The 16,207-nt window shown below is 47.2% G+C and overlaps 1 protein-coding gene across 1 annotated transcript in view; it reads right to left on the bottom strand.

Annotated features, from left to right (window-relative positions):
- plxnd1 (plexin D1) overlaps positions 1-15,860 on the bottom strand; it is a gene marked incomplete at its 5' end in the record, with an annotated part of 65,059 nt that extends 49,199 nt beyond the window's left edge. Inside the window, 5 exons of the mRNA XM_079226791.1 lie at positions 684-813; positions 6,046-6,146; positions 7,687-7,818; positions 12,362-12,538; positions 14,649-15,860. Coding sequence (XP_079082917.1) covers positions 684-813; positions 6,046-6,146; positions 7,687-7,818; positions 12,362-12,538; positions 14,649-15,860 — 1,752 coding nt within the window. The remainder of the gene's footprint in view (positions 1-683; positions 814-6,045; positions 6,147-7,686; positions 7,819-12,361; positions 12,539-14,648) is intronic.
- Between the last annotated feature and the right edge of the window lie 347 nt (positions 15,861-16,207).

The raw sequence follows: 16,207 nt of genomic DNA, 5'->3' as shown, positions 1-16,207 counted from the left end.
TCACAACGTTGTCATTGTTTTTTTTTTATGTAATATTCTGACTTTGAACATTTAACTTGAACCAAAACCAACGAAGCAGCAGTGAGAGGGAACCAGCACACACTGTTATCACATTTTTAATAGAGTGCTGCAGGAGTCCAGAAACGGAAATGAGTCAGCATTTTTGCACTTCTCCTTCTTTTGTCTCGAAGCCAATGTTTTTTGGGGGGTTTTATGGGTTTTTGGTTAGATGCCTGTAAGAAAGTCTGTGAGAAATTGTAATGTTTTGTTCTACGATATATAAAATACATCCGTAAACATCCCTCTTGTGATTTTTTAAGCTTTTACGTGCCTTTAGAAAGCGGCTAAATGAGACTACACAACAACAACACTTCCGGGGGTTTGCCTATAAAAATACATCATCCCCATATTGATCGTAACCACATTAAAGCCAACTTTACCAAGAACGTGCACACACTGTGAGGATGGAGCTGAATCAGTGTTAGCATGACTTTATCAGCCATCGGTTATAATAATAATAGAGTGTGTAATAATAGTGAGAGGTGTCCGGTTATAAAGGTGGTCATGAGACATCCGCTTTAAATAGGCTGGCTCCATTACAAACATACCTTGATGAGGAGCAAAAGGGAAATGAAGTGTGAGGGACAACAATAACGCAGCGGGAGATGTTTTATTTTCTCTACCTTGATGTCTGCGGCGATGCTGATCTCGGGAGGCGTCAGGGTCATGGAGGGACACTGCTGGGGGCCTTCGCCCATGCTGATCCAGGAGCGGGCCTGCAGCGCCCGAGCACACTCCTTCTGGATGGTGCATCTGGAACAAAGTGACAGACAATCACATTCATATCATGCCGTATCGATGTGCGGATTAGATTACAGCACAGAGAGAGAGACAGAGAGGATATTTGAGAGATTGCACTGGATACGTCATGGAGACTTCAATCCAGAAACTCAATTTACGCACAGAAGCTGCAAAAGGTGGCGCAACATATGTAGAGTAATTGTTTGTCAATGCCACAGCTGGTAAAGGAGACCCAATCGATCTTCGGAGAGCTTTGGGGGTCAACGTTTAATCCTTTGTGCGGAGAGGACCAAACTTTTGTGTTTCCAATTCATCCCATGGACTTGACGAATTCTCACCGCTGGGCTTTCACGGTCCGCTTCCCACAGATTTATGAGGTGCTCCGGTCTCCTAATGTCACATTCAGACCTCGGCTGTCAGTTTGTTCGGCTCAACACAAGAGACTACTTGACTCTAGGTCACACACATTGCTATGGCAACACCCGTCCTGCAGGACCAATAGTTGAATAAAAAAAAAACACACACACAAAACACACTGCTGATTCTTAATGTGGACTAACAGCGCCTCCGTGAATGTGTGCGTCTGTGTGGACGTGCACAGAGAATACAGTGTGTCTGCCGAGCCAATCTGTGAGTATAATGAACGTTCGAGGACAGAAGGATTGTGAGGAGGCATTCAACAAGCAAGGTGGCCGCGCACTCTCTGCTTCACTAATGAACTTCACTGGCACAGAGCTCAGTTCATCCGCGGAGCAGCCTGGAAGGACAAAGTGACCTCAGAGTGAGGAGGAATCAAACAGGCCCCATTATAGCGGCGTCCTAACAAGCCGCGTAATGAGTTTGGCACATCCAACTTCCCTCTCGCGCTTCTATAGTTGTTTTAAAATAAAGCGCGTGTCTGCGTGGCCCACAATGCCATCCGAGTGTGAGTATTTGCGTCCGGGAAAAGCGAACGTCCAGATTGATGAGGGGCTGCGAGGGGGCCAAGAGGTTCGCTGCCGAAACTAAAAATAGAGCTGAGTGCCTCTGCAAGCCACCAAAAAGACACAATCAAAACTCTGGATACACTCTCAGCCGCCTAATACGCTTAGAACTGGTTTAGTTCTTGATCTAGTTTCCATTCAGAAAGTTGTTCTTTGAGTACGACTCTCAGTGAGAGTACCAAAGTGATGCTTTTTCTTTCTTCTCTTTTTACCTCACTACATTTTCTAAAGACATTCATGGTGTCCAGAGGAGGAATTCTACTGACGAATGTTTCATTCAGCACCAGTTAAAACATTCAATGTTTTATGACCATACCTGCTAAACTAAAACCACTAGCCTGCCCTGAGACGGGGAACACTGTAAACATTAGCATGACTAGCATGTATGCACACTGCACAGCCTCACTGAGCTTAGCGTGGCCAGAGACTATTTAGTCTTTAAAGGTGCTCGATAAGGAATTTAGAGCATATCTATTTGCTCCACAACGCTCAGAGTTGCCGACTAGTAACAGCACAAACAGTGCCAACAACAGTGCTAACAGTCCTAACAGTGCTAACAGCACAAAGCGTGCTAACAGCACAAACAGTACCAACAACAGTGTTAACAGCACAAACCGTGCTAACAACAGTTCTAACAGTGCTAACAGCACAAACCGTGCTAACAGCACAAACAGTGCCAACAACAGTTCTAACAGTGCTAACAGCACAAACAGTGCAAACAACAGCAACCGTGCTAACAGCATGAACCGTGCTAACAGCACAAACAGTGCAAACAACAGCAACCGTGCTAACAGTGCTAACAGCACAAACCATGCTAACAACAGTGCTAAAAGTGCTAACAGCACAAACAGTGCCAACAACAGTGCTAACAGCACAAACAGTGCCAACAACAGTCCTAACAGTGCTAACAGCACAAACCATGCTAACAACAGTGCTAACAGCACAAAACGACGTGCTAACAACAGTTTTAACAGTGCTAGCAGTGCTAACTGCAGGGTGGTGGCCATGAGCCAGCCAGAGGGACACAACAGAGACCAGGTTCTCATTCCAACTCGTCACATACAGATGTTTTGGTCGGAGCCATTGGCGTCACTTTATGTTGCATAGTCCAAAATCACAAATGTGCCTCAGAGGGCTTTACAATCTGGACACATATGACATCCTTTGTCCCGGGAACTCATATCGATCGGCACAGGAAAAACAAAACTCTTCCACCCCCCCCTCCCAATTAAACTTTAACAGGGAGATGAGACGTTGTTAGGTTTAGGAAAAATCTCACATCTGGGCTTAAAATAAGTGCATAAAACGTAACAATGCTTTGGGACACTATCAACGGACCCAAACGGGGGGGGGGGGGGGGAGCTGGAGAGACTCACAAACACTAGAAGCAGCCGGCAAACAGAGAAGCTCCAATTACAACAAACACAGAGAGACTCTGCTCAGAGAGACATGACTCCACTTTATCTTCACACTGCCGTTAGCTGTCTGCTGCTTGTTTAGTGCTCTGAATCAAACATATAGAATATGTTTCACAAATCATGTCAAACTTCTCAAACAATAGCCATGAAATAGTGTCACATTAGTCATCACCTAAACCAAGACATATACAAATGCTAACTTGCTAATTTGATGCTAGCATTCGGTGCTTTTTGGTCCTCGATGCTGCAGACACACATCACAAAAACGGCCCTATCTTTGAGATCACAACCATTTGTCACATGAATTATGTCACTTGTTTTGGGATTCATTTACGTTTCATTTCAAAATCACGGCGTAAAACACAACTTCCTCTCGGGTTACAATGAGCCCAAAGTGCCCTGCTTGTTTTCCATCTGGAAGAATATATTTAGATTATCAAGTAAACTCCAGACTTTATCTTTAAGTACTGAATACATCATAGATGCCACTTGATATAAACGGGAAACAGACGTCTAGGAAATGTCATCTTATGATCTCAAAGAGAAAAAGACATGCGGTCTCGGATGAACATCAACAAACGCTGCGTGATTTGAAACGACTGGCTGGCAAAATCACATCACGGTGTACTCGTCTTTCTCTGTTTGTTGTATCTATTTTCTTTCTCCCCTAAATGCATTCACGACTCGCCCACTTATTTACACAACTCTTTGATCAAGTGCAGCAGTGAGCAAGAAATACATTCAAAGCACTTTTCTCTTCCCTAAAAAAGCAACATTTATACACATACAGCACACACACACACACACTCTCACACACACACACTACTCAACTGCATGCTGACTTTTCAAACAGCTTCTTAAAATAAACAGAGTCAACATATGCAGCTAGAATATGACCCGAGAAAACTCACCACCTTCTAAGTGTCATTTCATCAGATAAGGTGGGAAACCAGTGAGACTGTTAAACAGCCGGAGAACATGCAAGCTCCTAAGTGCACACACACACACACACACACACACACACACGCACAACCTCGCACAAAGTCACTGGGAGATAAGCATGATAATTTGTGAAAAGCAAAGACTGCACATGACGCATAATTTGATTCAAATAAAGATATTTAAGTGCTTTCTTGTGACATGTGGCAGATTAAACCGGCTCCGGCGCTGGAGAGTGATCAAGGACTGAGCGTTATCTGTGGCAGGGGGTGGAGGGGGACTATCTCGCTCTCTTATTCAGACAACAATGTCGACTCCAAAGAGCGAACAGACATGCTCTACATGCAGACGTGCTGAGGGACGTCACGCCCGTGGCTCAAATCAAACCCACGGAGACAGTTGTAACTTCACAGATTGCCAGATAGCCCCTCCTCCTCCTCTCTTTTCTCTAGTTGTATCAGGCAGCAAGGTGATGGAGGCGTCCATCCGCCCCCACACATCAACCCCCACGATCCCTCGGGCTCAGAGGGCCACAGCGCCAGCTCTCTCGGCATGACCGGCCAAACAGTGCATCAAACGCACACACACGCATGACATCAGCTCCCTGGCCTCCGAGAGCCAGACAGCGACGCACACTCGCATTGACACTTGCACACAGGCTTACACACTTTGACATTTCCTTGTCAAAAGAACCAGTGTGCGCTCTCCCCTCCCACCACCATCATCACAATCAACGCTCCTTTGTAGAGGGATAGAGAGGAGGACAAGGGCACTGGGGGAGGAGGAGGAGACGAGGAGACGAGGACCAGGGAGGCTGAGAGTTGGGGCTAAATTCTCAAAGCAACTGGAAAATACGAAGGCGAGAGAAAGAAGGAAGCTGAAGGCAGAGAGAGGGAGAGAGAGAATCACGAGGGTAAAAGAAGAAGAAAAAATGCAGTGAAGCGACTGGGATAAAGAGACGACACATAGTAAAATAAGGAGAGGAGACAAGGAGATGACAGCGAGACGGTCTGACCACACACACAACTCTCATCCGTTCCACTCTTGCAGCTCTGAATGGCCCCTGGCGACGCCAGCGCCTCCAGAGCCGCAGCACAGCTCATCACAAAATGCTCTATCTCGTCTGATCTGCTTTAATCACCAAGCAACCAACCAATTCACACACACACACACACACACACGCACATGCACGCACGCACGCATGCATGCACGCACGCAAGACAACAACAACACACACACAAACAAACATAGCTCGACGCCACACGTTCCAGCCAGAGAGCCGGTCCCTGACAGAGCCACATTAATCACAGTGTGCTTTCTCTCTTTCGCCAAGTCACTCCTCGCCGGGCCCTCCCCAAACTACCAGGGAGTCAGGGGACAACGATGTGACTCCCCCAGACCACTGAGGCCTAATGAAAAGCAAATCAATTCAGCTTGATCCAACAACAGCTTTTCCAGGCTCCCCCCTCCCCGCCCAAAAAAATCACGCTCCCTCGCTGCCAAAGGCTCATTCAGCCGAGCAACATTTTTGAAAATTGAGAATGAAGGCGATGAAAACCAGCACACCAGCGTCTGTGGGTGTTTTTTTTTTTTCTTCTATCAATTCAAACGCTAAAAGTAGACAAAACGATAAAGCTCAAATGGCTTTATTGTGCCATCAATCTGCTCTGTTACTGCTTGGAAATGAGCATTAACTCGTGTCAACAGCTGCAGCGTGATCGCCGCTTAAATGCCGACAGTGGAGACGTTTCTAAAGCACAAAGGATGTGGCGTGTGATAATTTGGATGAATTATACGTTTTTTTTTACTGGGAGAGGCTGTGAGTGCGAGCCGGCCGTTTAACTGGAGAGATGGAGAGCGGAGAGAGGGAGAAGCAAGGAAAACAAACTGCGAGCGCTTCTTACCGGTTCTCCAGGGTACACCAGCCACAGTGGGCGTCGCCCGCGCCCAAGCAGTCGCCGCAGCTCCTCCACTGGTCGCAGTCGGCCACTTTCACCCTGAGCATCTACACACAAACACACACAACATCTTAAACACACTATGTTTTAGATGAAAGATTCATGCACTATGAACTTGTCCTGAAACAACAATTCTGATTATCAGGTCATCATTTATCAAGAACAAATATGATTCCAGCTTCCTACTTTTGGAGCATCAGTAGCACTTTATAATAAGTGCACACTATTTAGCATTAGTAAAGCATGAATACACACTTAATTCATCATTTATAAAGCATTATTCCAACATGAATACTCATTAGTAACTCATTAGTATGCAATTCATAGACACAGTTTTACATTTTTCATTCTTGATTAATAAGCTTGACTATTATGTCTCATGATTGGGTTTTCATACTTTATAAATGATGGATTCCACATTTGTAAATGAAGTATTAAGGACTTTTAGATAAGATCTATATAAAGTGTTAGTAAATGATCATTTTTATTTATTTAAATGTCATTTATTCATGCATTTATTTATGCATATAATGATTTAGATGTGTACAATTCATGATTCATTCAGGTAGTTACTACTCGTTAGTTAATCTAAAGTGAGGACTATTTGTGCCTTACAAAGCATTAATAAATGTCATGATTAATTAAGTGTTTATTCATGCTTTACTAATGCTAAATAGTAATAATTTGTACTTATCATAAAGTGCTACAGGAGCATTTTGCTGCTTTTCTCTGTTCTGCTAATCAAACATGTTTGGGGTTTCGGACCAGCGGCGTCACCTTGAGCCGTGGGACGACGAGTTAAACCAGAGTTTGTTCTGCTGTTGCATCTCTAAAAACAAAATACAGATCTAAGCTCAACATTGAGCATGAATTGAGAGCGGCCGAATCAAATCTACAACCCTGTTTTTTTTTAGATTTAAAAAGCAGCTCACTGCAGCCACTGATGCTGATAACGTGATGGCTCACACATCTGTTTTGTTTTGCACGCTATTGTTATTATCTTGAAAAGATATTCAGTGGAAAACAGGTTAATCAAAGCCACAATAAACTATTTTGTTTTTCCAAATATGAGTTATTTTTTGCACAGATAGAGCATTGTTCTAACAAAGTGATTGCACATGTTATTTGTTTTTGTCTGGTGGAGCAATCTGGTTTACTTGAAAGTGATTACAATTTTCTTCATTCTATTATTTGAAAAAGCACAGATGGAGGATTCACACAAATAATTCAGCATGGACCATTTTTTTTAACTATTTTGTTGGGTCGATGGGGCACAAACATTTTTCTTCCTCCAAAGTGGGGCGTGAAAAACAAAAGGTTTGACAACCACTGAGATACACTGACATTCAGGTGCTGGAGGTGCACGCCACGTCCTGTCATGAGTCCGATTGTCGTGAAACACACTGGTTTGGAGATGCGTCAATAACGCCTGCAAATATCGGCCAAATTGAGGAGAGGAGGAGGATTTGCTGGATGTGAAATGAGGTCTGATCGTTGCTCCACAGCCCACGTGAATAAATCAGAGGCAGAGCAGAAATCAATAGATGGATCTTGAGAGAGGAGCCGTCTCCCCGGCCACATTCTTACATGGTGAGAGGTCATGAGATAAAGGAAGTTGCTGTCGTTGGGGTCGAAGGTCATGATGTGGTGGACGGCTTCGCTGGCGGGCAGCTTCAGCGTCCACTGATTGGCCAAGGTCATGTTCGGCAAGAGGGTCAGCTGTGAAGGAGACAACAAGAGCAGAGGACACGGGTTGGAGCGGGTTGAGGTAAACATTTCCCTCCAAGTTAATTCAACAAAAAGAACTCGATGTGAGCGCAGCAGTTTTTTTCTGTTGATCAAGCAACTCAGTTTAAATTCAGGACCAGGTGTTTTTTTCTCTCGGAGGAAGCTGTTTTTTTTTACTTTTTTTTTTTATTCATTTCCTCCACCTGCTTTCGGCAGCGGATTCACGACCAGCAATCCACATCATGATCACTCGTCTGACTCCGAGGCCATGGAGCCCGAAGGTGTTTCGGGAAGATAAACACCTTCATTGTGGGGAAACTTTCGCTCTGAACCCGACTGAGATACACAAGTCAGCACTAAAAGATGAATATGTATATGCGTTAGCTGCCGGATTCTGTTAATTGTACTTTCTTAATCACAAATGCTCCTGTGTTCTATTCCAAATATATTTTCCCAACCCTTAAAATATATTTTAGGAGGTCCTTTTGTTCAAGCTGTGCTCCTAATCTGGTTTCGCCGAGCTGTGATTTATCTACGCGCCGGCCTTCCTGCAGCTCTAGATAATACAAACGGGTGACATGTTCTCACGTACGCACAGAGATATGCACACACACACACACACACACACGGAGCTGTGTAGCGAAAACAAACTGTGCCGAGTGAGACTTCCTGTCACGCAGACAGTGAAAGCTCTTATTTCTCCGATTTGTTGGGTCTCCCTTCAATGGAGACATCCTGAGGAACTGGCAAACTGACCGGCATCTGGTGACAAGCACGGGTTCCTTCACTTCTCCATCCGCTGAACACACAAACACACACACACACACACACACACACACACACACAAACTATCACCACCCACTGAGACGTTGCTGGTTAATGTTAAACCAGAGCAGACAGAAGCTTAGCAAACCATTGGCTTAACCTGTGATGAGAGGCGTTATCTCAACCTCCAAATATCACTGTCGTTTTTATAATACCACCCACCCATCGACACACACACACACACACACACACACAGACAAACACACACACTTCTGCCGGGGAGATAGCAAGCAGCTGTGCTATGTCTTCACCCCACACCCAAGAGACTGCAAACACATACGCTGAGTGACACGGTGAGGAGCTGGTAAACAGCAGCCCACACACCTGGACGGGGAGCAGAATAGGAGCCGAGAGGAAGAGGAGGAAGAGGAAGATTGAGGAGAGCTGTGGCCCAGAGCGCCACCAGGTCAACCAACAAAACACCTGCTGTACTGGCGGGTCGCTCTGACTCCATTCTCTGTCTATCTGCCTGCAGATGAAAGACGCCATTCAACTAAGGAGTGCTCAGCTGCTGTCCGTGTGTGTGTGTGTGTGTGTGTGTGTGTGTGTGTACCTGGGTGTGTAAAAGGAGGGAGTATAAAGAGATGGGAGGACAAGAGGGAGAAAGAGATGACGTCTGTTTGTTTGCAAAAATGAATCAAAGAGGCCTTTTATATTTGAGACGGAGCCCCGAGAGGAGCGGGGAAGCGGCGGGGCGGGGCGTCTGCGGGAGTAAAAACTGAGTGAGATAATAGGCGGTCACTGCGAGAGGGGCAGAAAAATGGAAGTCAGCTGTAATGGGGGAGGGGGAGACTTCATTAAGAAATGCATGTAATTACAAATTACTTCACTGAGGGCCCCTCTCAAAGACAGTAAAAGAGGCCTAACTTAATCTCAACCACTGTTCCCCTGTGTTTAGTCTGAGCCAAACTCACAGTCAGAATCACATTACACACACTAACAGCACCATTAACCTCTGAAACAGCTCTATCCTCAGGGCTCACCACACACACACACACACACAGAGGCGCAGACAGACGCTGCCACACACACACACACACGTACATACACGAACATTAAAAGACACATAAAGCTAAAAAGCACAGAGTATGTTGGTGCCCAAGGTCACACGAAATACCGTGCGTCCTATGAAACAAGGTTGACACACACACACACACACACACGGTGAGAGAGAACACACACATATAGCACATAATCACAGGGTATGCAGTCATCTCTGAGTAAACACATGAAATCACTAAACCACTCACACTGGCCTACAGACAAAGTCAAACACCTCAAAAACACAGTCAACCCTGCAATCAAGCAAACACACACATACTGTAGCATACACACACACACACACACACACACACACACACACACACACACACACACACACCAATGTTGTGCATCTGATATAAACCTTCCAGAAACTATGTGCGCGCTCAGCTGGGGCTCAAACAGCGCCTTCCTCTGCAGCGAAGACACGCCCCTCCAGCAGAGTGGTTTTAATGTTGTAAAATGATAATAAAGTACCCGCCTAACGCAAAACAATAGGCGCACGAAGCTTTTGGAGTAGGTTTATGTTGTTTTTCCCCACAGACAGCTGAGGAGCTTGCAGGCAGCTCAGCTCGGTCGGGGGTGACCAGGAATGTTGTTGAGACAGAATTAAGGAATGCCGTTAATTGAACGGGATAAGGTTTTTGTTCCTGCAGATGTGGAGGAAGCGGACCAACACACGCCGAGTCATACCTCGTCGACCGCTCTTGTTCAACGTCTTCCTGGTGATCTCCCAGACAATGACCAGGTCTGAGGGCCATTAGAGCGCGTGATTAGGACGACTTAATGGGCCGTGATGGGTCATGGATGAACGGGGCTGAGAACCTACGAGATGAAAGCAGACATTCCTGCGAGTGTTTCATCACACACACACACACACACACACACACACACACACACACACCTTTGTCTGGTTTATTGAAAGACTCAGCAGCCACATCAGAGCCGCGCAACTTTTACAGTCATAGTTTCTTTTCCAGGCTTGAGGGCTCATTCACATTAAATAAATATGAACTCCTTTTTAGTGGTGGCCATCTGCTGCAACCGTGTTTAGAGGTAGTGTGTGTTCGCTTGGGAGCACTTACAGCCGTCACATGACTGGGACTCGAGTCAGACTCGAGAGTTTGGTGACTGCAGACTCGACTTGGACTTTAACACAAAGCTTGTGACTTAGCTTAGCCTTCCCTTATTCAAAAAGTGTGCCGCAGATAACATCATTTCCCTTAATGCTATTCATTCCCATGCAGGTCGACACTTGGCTCCCCAGATGGACTCGGTTGGAACTGGTCCCCCAGCATCCAGTTGCAAGAAGAACCAGGAAGATGTGACATCACTGAGCGACAGCTGGAAAACGTGACACCAACGATGTTGTTCACGAAGAAAAACTATGCGGTGGTCAACAAAACAAGACTGCACTCGAGACTTGACTTGGGTCTTGACTCGAGACTTGACTTGGGTCTTGACTCGAGACTTTCCCGTCTTGACTCGAGACTTGACTCAGGACTTGACTCGAGACTTGACTCGAGACTTGACTCAAGACTTGACTCGGGACTTTCCCTTCTTGACTCGAGACTTGACTCGGGACTTGACTCGAGACTTGACTCGAGACTTGACTCAAAACTTGACTCAAGACTTGACTCGGTACTTTCCCGTCTTGACTCGAGACTTGACTTGGGTCTTGACTCGAGACTTTCCCGTCTTGACTCGAGACTTGACTAGGGACTTGACTCGAGACTTGACTCGAGGCTTGACTCGAGACTTGACTCGAGACTTGACTCGAGACTTGACTCGAGACTTGACTCAGGACTTTCCCGTCTTGACTCGAGACTTGACTCGAGACTTGACTCGGGACTTGACTCGAGACTTGACTCGAGGCTTGACTCGAGACTTGACTCGAGACTTGACTCGAGACTCGACTCGGGACTTTCCCGTCTTGATTCAAAACTTGACTCGGGACTTTCCCGTCTTGATTAGAGTCTTGATTCGGGTCTTGACTTGGGACTTGACTCGCAACTTTCCCGTCTTGACTCGAGACTTGACTCGAGACTTTCCCGTCTTGACTCGAGACTTGACTCGAGACTTGACTCTGGACTTTCCTGTCTTGATTCAAAACTTGACTCGGGACTTTCCCGTCTTGATTAGAGTCTTGATTCAGGTCTTGACTTGGGACTTGACTCGCAACTTTCCCGTCTTGACTCGAGACTTGACTCGCAACTTTCCCGTCTTGACTCGAGACTTGACTCGAGACTTTCCCGTCTTGACTCGAGACTTGACTCGAGACTTGACTCGAGACTTGACTCGAGACTTTCCCGTCTTCACTAAAGTATTGACTGTGGACTTGACTCGAGACTTTCCCCTCTTGACTCGAGACTTGACACGGGACTTTCCTGTCTTGATTCAAAACTTGACTCGGGACTTTCCCATTGTGATTGACTTGAGACTTTGCTCGTTTTGACTCGCAACTTGACTCTGGACTTTCCAGTCAAGACTCGAATCAAGACTCGAGACTTTCCCGTCTTGACTAGAGACCTGAGGGCAAAGTCTTGAGACTTACAGTTAGTGTATGTGTGTGTGTGTGTGTGTGTGTGTGTGTGTGTGTGTGTGTGTGTGTGTGTGCGTGTGTGTGAGCGCATGCGTCCGTGCTGCTGGTCTTCCTCATGAGTCTCACCTTACGGAGTCGCCCGTTCCCGGTTCCCAGGAAAACCACCGTGTGGTTGTGCACGTTGTCCACGGACACGGAGGTGAGGCCCGTGTACTCGACCAGAGGCGCGGCCCTCAGGGACCTCCGCAGGGCCAGCGGGTGCTGCAGGTGGGCCGCCCCGCAGTCCAGCTGCTCCAGCTGCAGCTGCAACCCAGAACCAGAGCGAGATCGATGCTCATTAGCTCGCACACGGAAGCACACACACAGATTAGAGAGCAGCAGAGAACAGAGCGGCGCAGGATGAAAGCGGAGTGGAGAACAAGAGCCGATAGCAGCTATCACAGCGGAGCCGCTCATTCCTCCAAATCACTTTTTAGACATCTCGGAATACTTGAAAGGAGCTTACAAGGGTCTTCAACACTCATAAGACTCCGCTTTTGTCAAATCCTCAGCCGGCGATGATAAAACATTAGTGCCACGCTTCGACGAGCACCGGGATCTGTTGGGAATTCTCTGAATATTTCAGAGCGTGCGAAGGCAGAGGCAGAAAAAAGAGAAAGAATTAAGCAGAGTGGATATTTGTAGAGTCGTTTCCCACGAGCCCTTCTGCTCACGGCCTTGTGTCTCTTATCATAAATTGTGTCTGGCTTTCCCTCAGTGTTGGCCTTCAGACTGTCGACTACAAAAAAACAAAAGATCGCATTTCAGCGGCCATTGCAACACAAACGTGAAACTTAAGAAAGAGTTACTTAATTCTGTGAGTGGGAAGTAGGTTGTTACTGTGATACTCGCTGAGTTTGCACATGTTTGAACTCCCAGTGTGTTTTTTTTTACTGTTTCTTATATTATCTTACTTGTAATTCACGTTGACTGCGGTGAAGCCAAATAACTGACAAACATTACAGCAAGAAAAAATAAGAGAGGAATAAAAATTGGAGAAAAAAAGCCACTTTGAACTGAGTGGTTCTCTATTTCAAGAAGGCCTGTGGGCCAATTGAGATAGTATTCAGAAAACTGGTCACGGGAGAAGTGGCCCCGGGGCCACAGACGACAAGGCCGGGCCGGCGTGGAGGGCGGCTTCCTGACCCGGTGGTCGCGGCCCGGCCTCCTTTGACCTCCGCTCCGTCTGTCTGAACGGCCACAATGGGAGAAGAAGAAAAAAAGCCGGAATTTCACGGCGTTCCTATTTCACCGTGCAAAGCTCAAGATAAAGGGTAAAAGTTTCCTTCAGGGAAAATATGCTTCTTCTTTTTTTTTCATGCGAGCGGAAAGCATAAAAGCGAGATAACATTCAGCCATGTGTTTACGACAAAGCCGCCCTTTTATTCACTAATGTTGTGCTAAAATTGTGGTTCGGTTATAGTTACCAGCACACACTCAATAAAAAGGAGGGAAAAAAACAACATGTCTGAGGTTGAAGTGGAAAAACAAAGAAGGCTATTTGGCCCTTTCCTCTTTTTCCTATTTGATAAGACAGGGAGCTGCTGCCTCACCCTTCCCATAACCCCCAGCGCGGCGCGGCAGCATCTTTCCAGCTATCGTGACCTCTACTCGTGACACCGGAGATCCTCTCTCCAAGTCATGAGCCTCGGGGCGAAAGAGGATAGAAGCCGTGAGAGATGCAGCAGATATGAGCGTGCATATCTCCATCGATGAGAAGCAGGACCATTGCAGGTTTATTAAATACACTTAAGCTCCAATCTGCATGTCTCCAGGCTTCGTCCAATGGAGACGTATGCATTGTCATTATCCAATAACGTTCATAAAATAATGCATACATTGATACATGATACATACATGATATTCTATTGTACACTGAATGTTTCTATTCACATATGCACTTTGGTGACTGTTGATTGTAGTTGTTTGTCCTCATGTGTAACATACCTGGCAAATAAATGGTTCTGATTCTGATAATATGAAATCGAAAAGTGGAGAACAATTTATTTGTATTCTGCATCATCAAGATACTGCCTCAATTAGTCGATTGCTTAATTTGTTCTGTCAAATTAGACTCTACAGTATGGAAGCCCATTTCCACATAAAAATAAAAAAAAGAAGTCATAATTCATCGAGATTATGAGATAGTAAGAGCGCAACTTTATTATCTCATAATTTCGACTTTATTATCTCATATTTATGACTTTTTTTTTCTTTTTTTTGTGTGCGGAAACGAGCTTCCATACTAACGTCCAATGTCACTTGATAATTTTTGTTTGATTTAATGGCATAACACACCACGTGAAATCAAACCAAACACACACACACACACACATTTCCAACGCAACACGTCCACATGAAACACAGCTCTTACCACCAGGTTCCCCTTCTGGATGCACGCCGCCCCGGAGCCCTGGATGACGCTGTCCAGCACCTGGACGTCGCTGCTCGGGGAGTTGGAGCAGCTGCGGCGGCCCTGCCGGATCTCCTCGTCGATGTCCCCGAACCTGAAGGCGCACAGGGCGGCCTTCCTGTCCGCCTTGGTGAACACTCCGAACAGGTAGGGCTCCGAGCTGCGCCCGTCCTCCGCCTGGATCTCCGCCGGGTACACGGACAGCAGCCGGTTGTAGATGTTCCCGTTAAATCCACACTGCAGCGGCATCTGGATATAGGACTCCGTGAGCTTCCTGCTCTCCGGCCCGCTGGGCTTCCGCGGGTTCTCGGTGTCCAGGCAGATGCGGGCCAGGATGCTGTTGGGCTGGCTCTCCTTGTGGCCCATCTTCGCGTCGTTATTGAAGGCGATGTAGGAATAAGTCTTCTGCATGAACGCGTGCACGAAGTTCAGCTTGTTTTTGGTCTTCACGTCTTGTTTGATCTTGAACACGTTGTCCTCCGAGGGGTTGATGTCATAGGTGAACAGCCGGGACAGATCCTTGATGTCCAAGGAGCGGATGGCGATCTCCGGGGTGTTTTCAAAGCGCAGGTCCTCCTTGCTGTGGTTTTTGGGGAAAAACTGTGTCCCGGCCCCGGTGTACGTGGCCCCGACCAGGAGCCGGGTGCTGCCCCCGTGGCTCTTGAAGATGAGCCCCACCGTGGACGCGTTCGGGTGGTTGGCGGCGATGTTGAGCATGCTGGGGAAAACCGTCTTCTCTCCCTGGTGCGGGAACTCCACCGCGATCTCCGAGATATTCCCCATTTTCCGGAGCTCGCAGAAGCCCTGGTACACGGACCCGCACACCACCACGACCCCTTGGTCCCGGTCCAGCTTCAGGAGCTTGTTGTGGTTGTCCGTGAGGGCTTTGGGATGCTCGCACGGCGCCTGGGGCAGCTGCGGCGCGTGGCACAACAGGTTGTCCTCCACCGGGCCGGTGCTCTTCTCCACCTCCACGCTCAGGGTGCCGTTCAGCTGGTACACGGTGTTGACGGTGGCCAGGTAGACCCTCCGGGACACCGGGTCCACCGCGAAGTTATTGGTGTGGTTTGGAGACGCGAACGCCTGTTGGACGCGCAGCGCGCTGGCGCTCCGGCGCGTCTCCAGAGCCAGGGCGCCGAGCAACAGGACGGCTATCGCTACCGAAGGAGGCATGTTTCCTTCTGACCGGCTTCCGCGCGCTCTGTGCCGAGGGGTGCATTGAGCTAAGACGGAATTGTGTTGTTTGTTCCTATACTGCGACACAATCCGAGGAGGAAAGGCTGTTTCCTGCTCAGCGCCTGAACCCAGAATGACGCGATGAGCGAGTCGTGCTTCCTCCCCTGTCCCTCTCTTCCCACCGCGCAGCGCAGCGGCCGCTCCCGAGTCACACGAGCCACAACACAGGGTTTTATTTTTTATTTATTTAATTGAAATGTCCCTATAGACAATAGAGACACACAGATATTTGTTCAATTTGTTTGATGCGCAAGTTGTGGACATTGCCATGCCAGCACAGAGGT

The sequence above is a fragment of the Taurulus bubalis genome (genome assembly GCF_910589615.1).
Source record: "Taurulus bubalis genome assembly, chromosome: 11".
Classification (NCBI taxonomy): domain Eukaryota; kingdom Metazoa; phylum Chordata; class Actinopteri; order Perciformes; family Cottidae; genus Taurulus; species Taurulus bubalis.
This window is presented reverse-complemented; position numbering and strand designations above follow the sequence as displayed.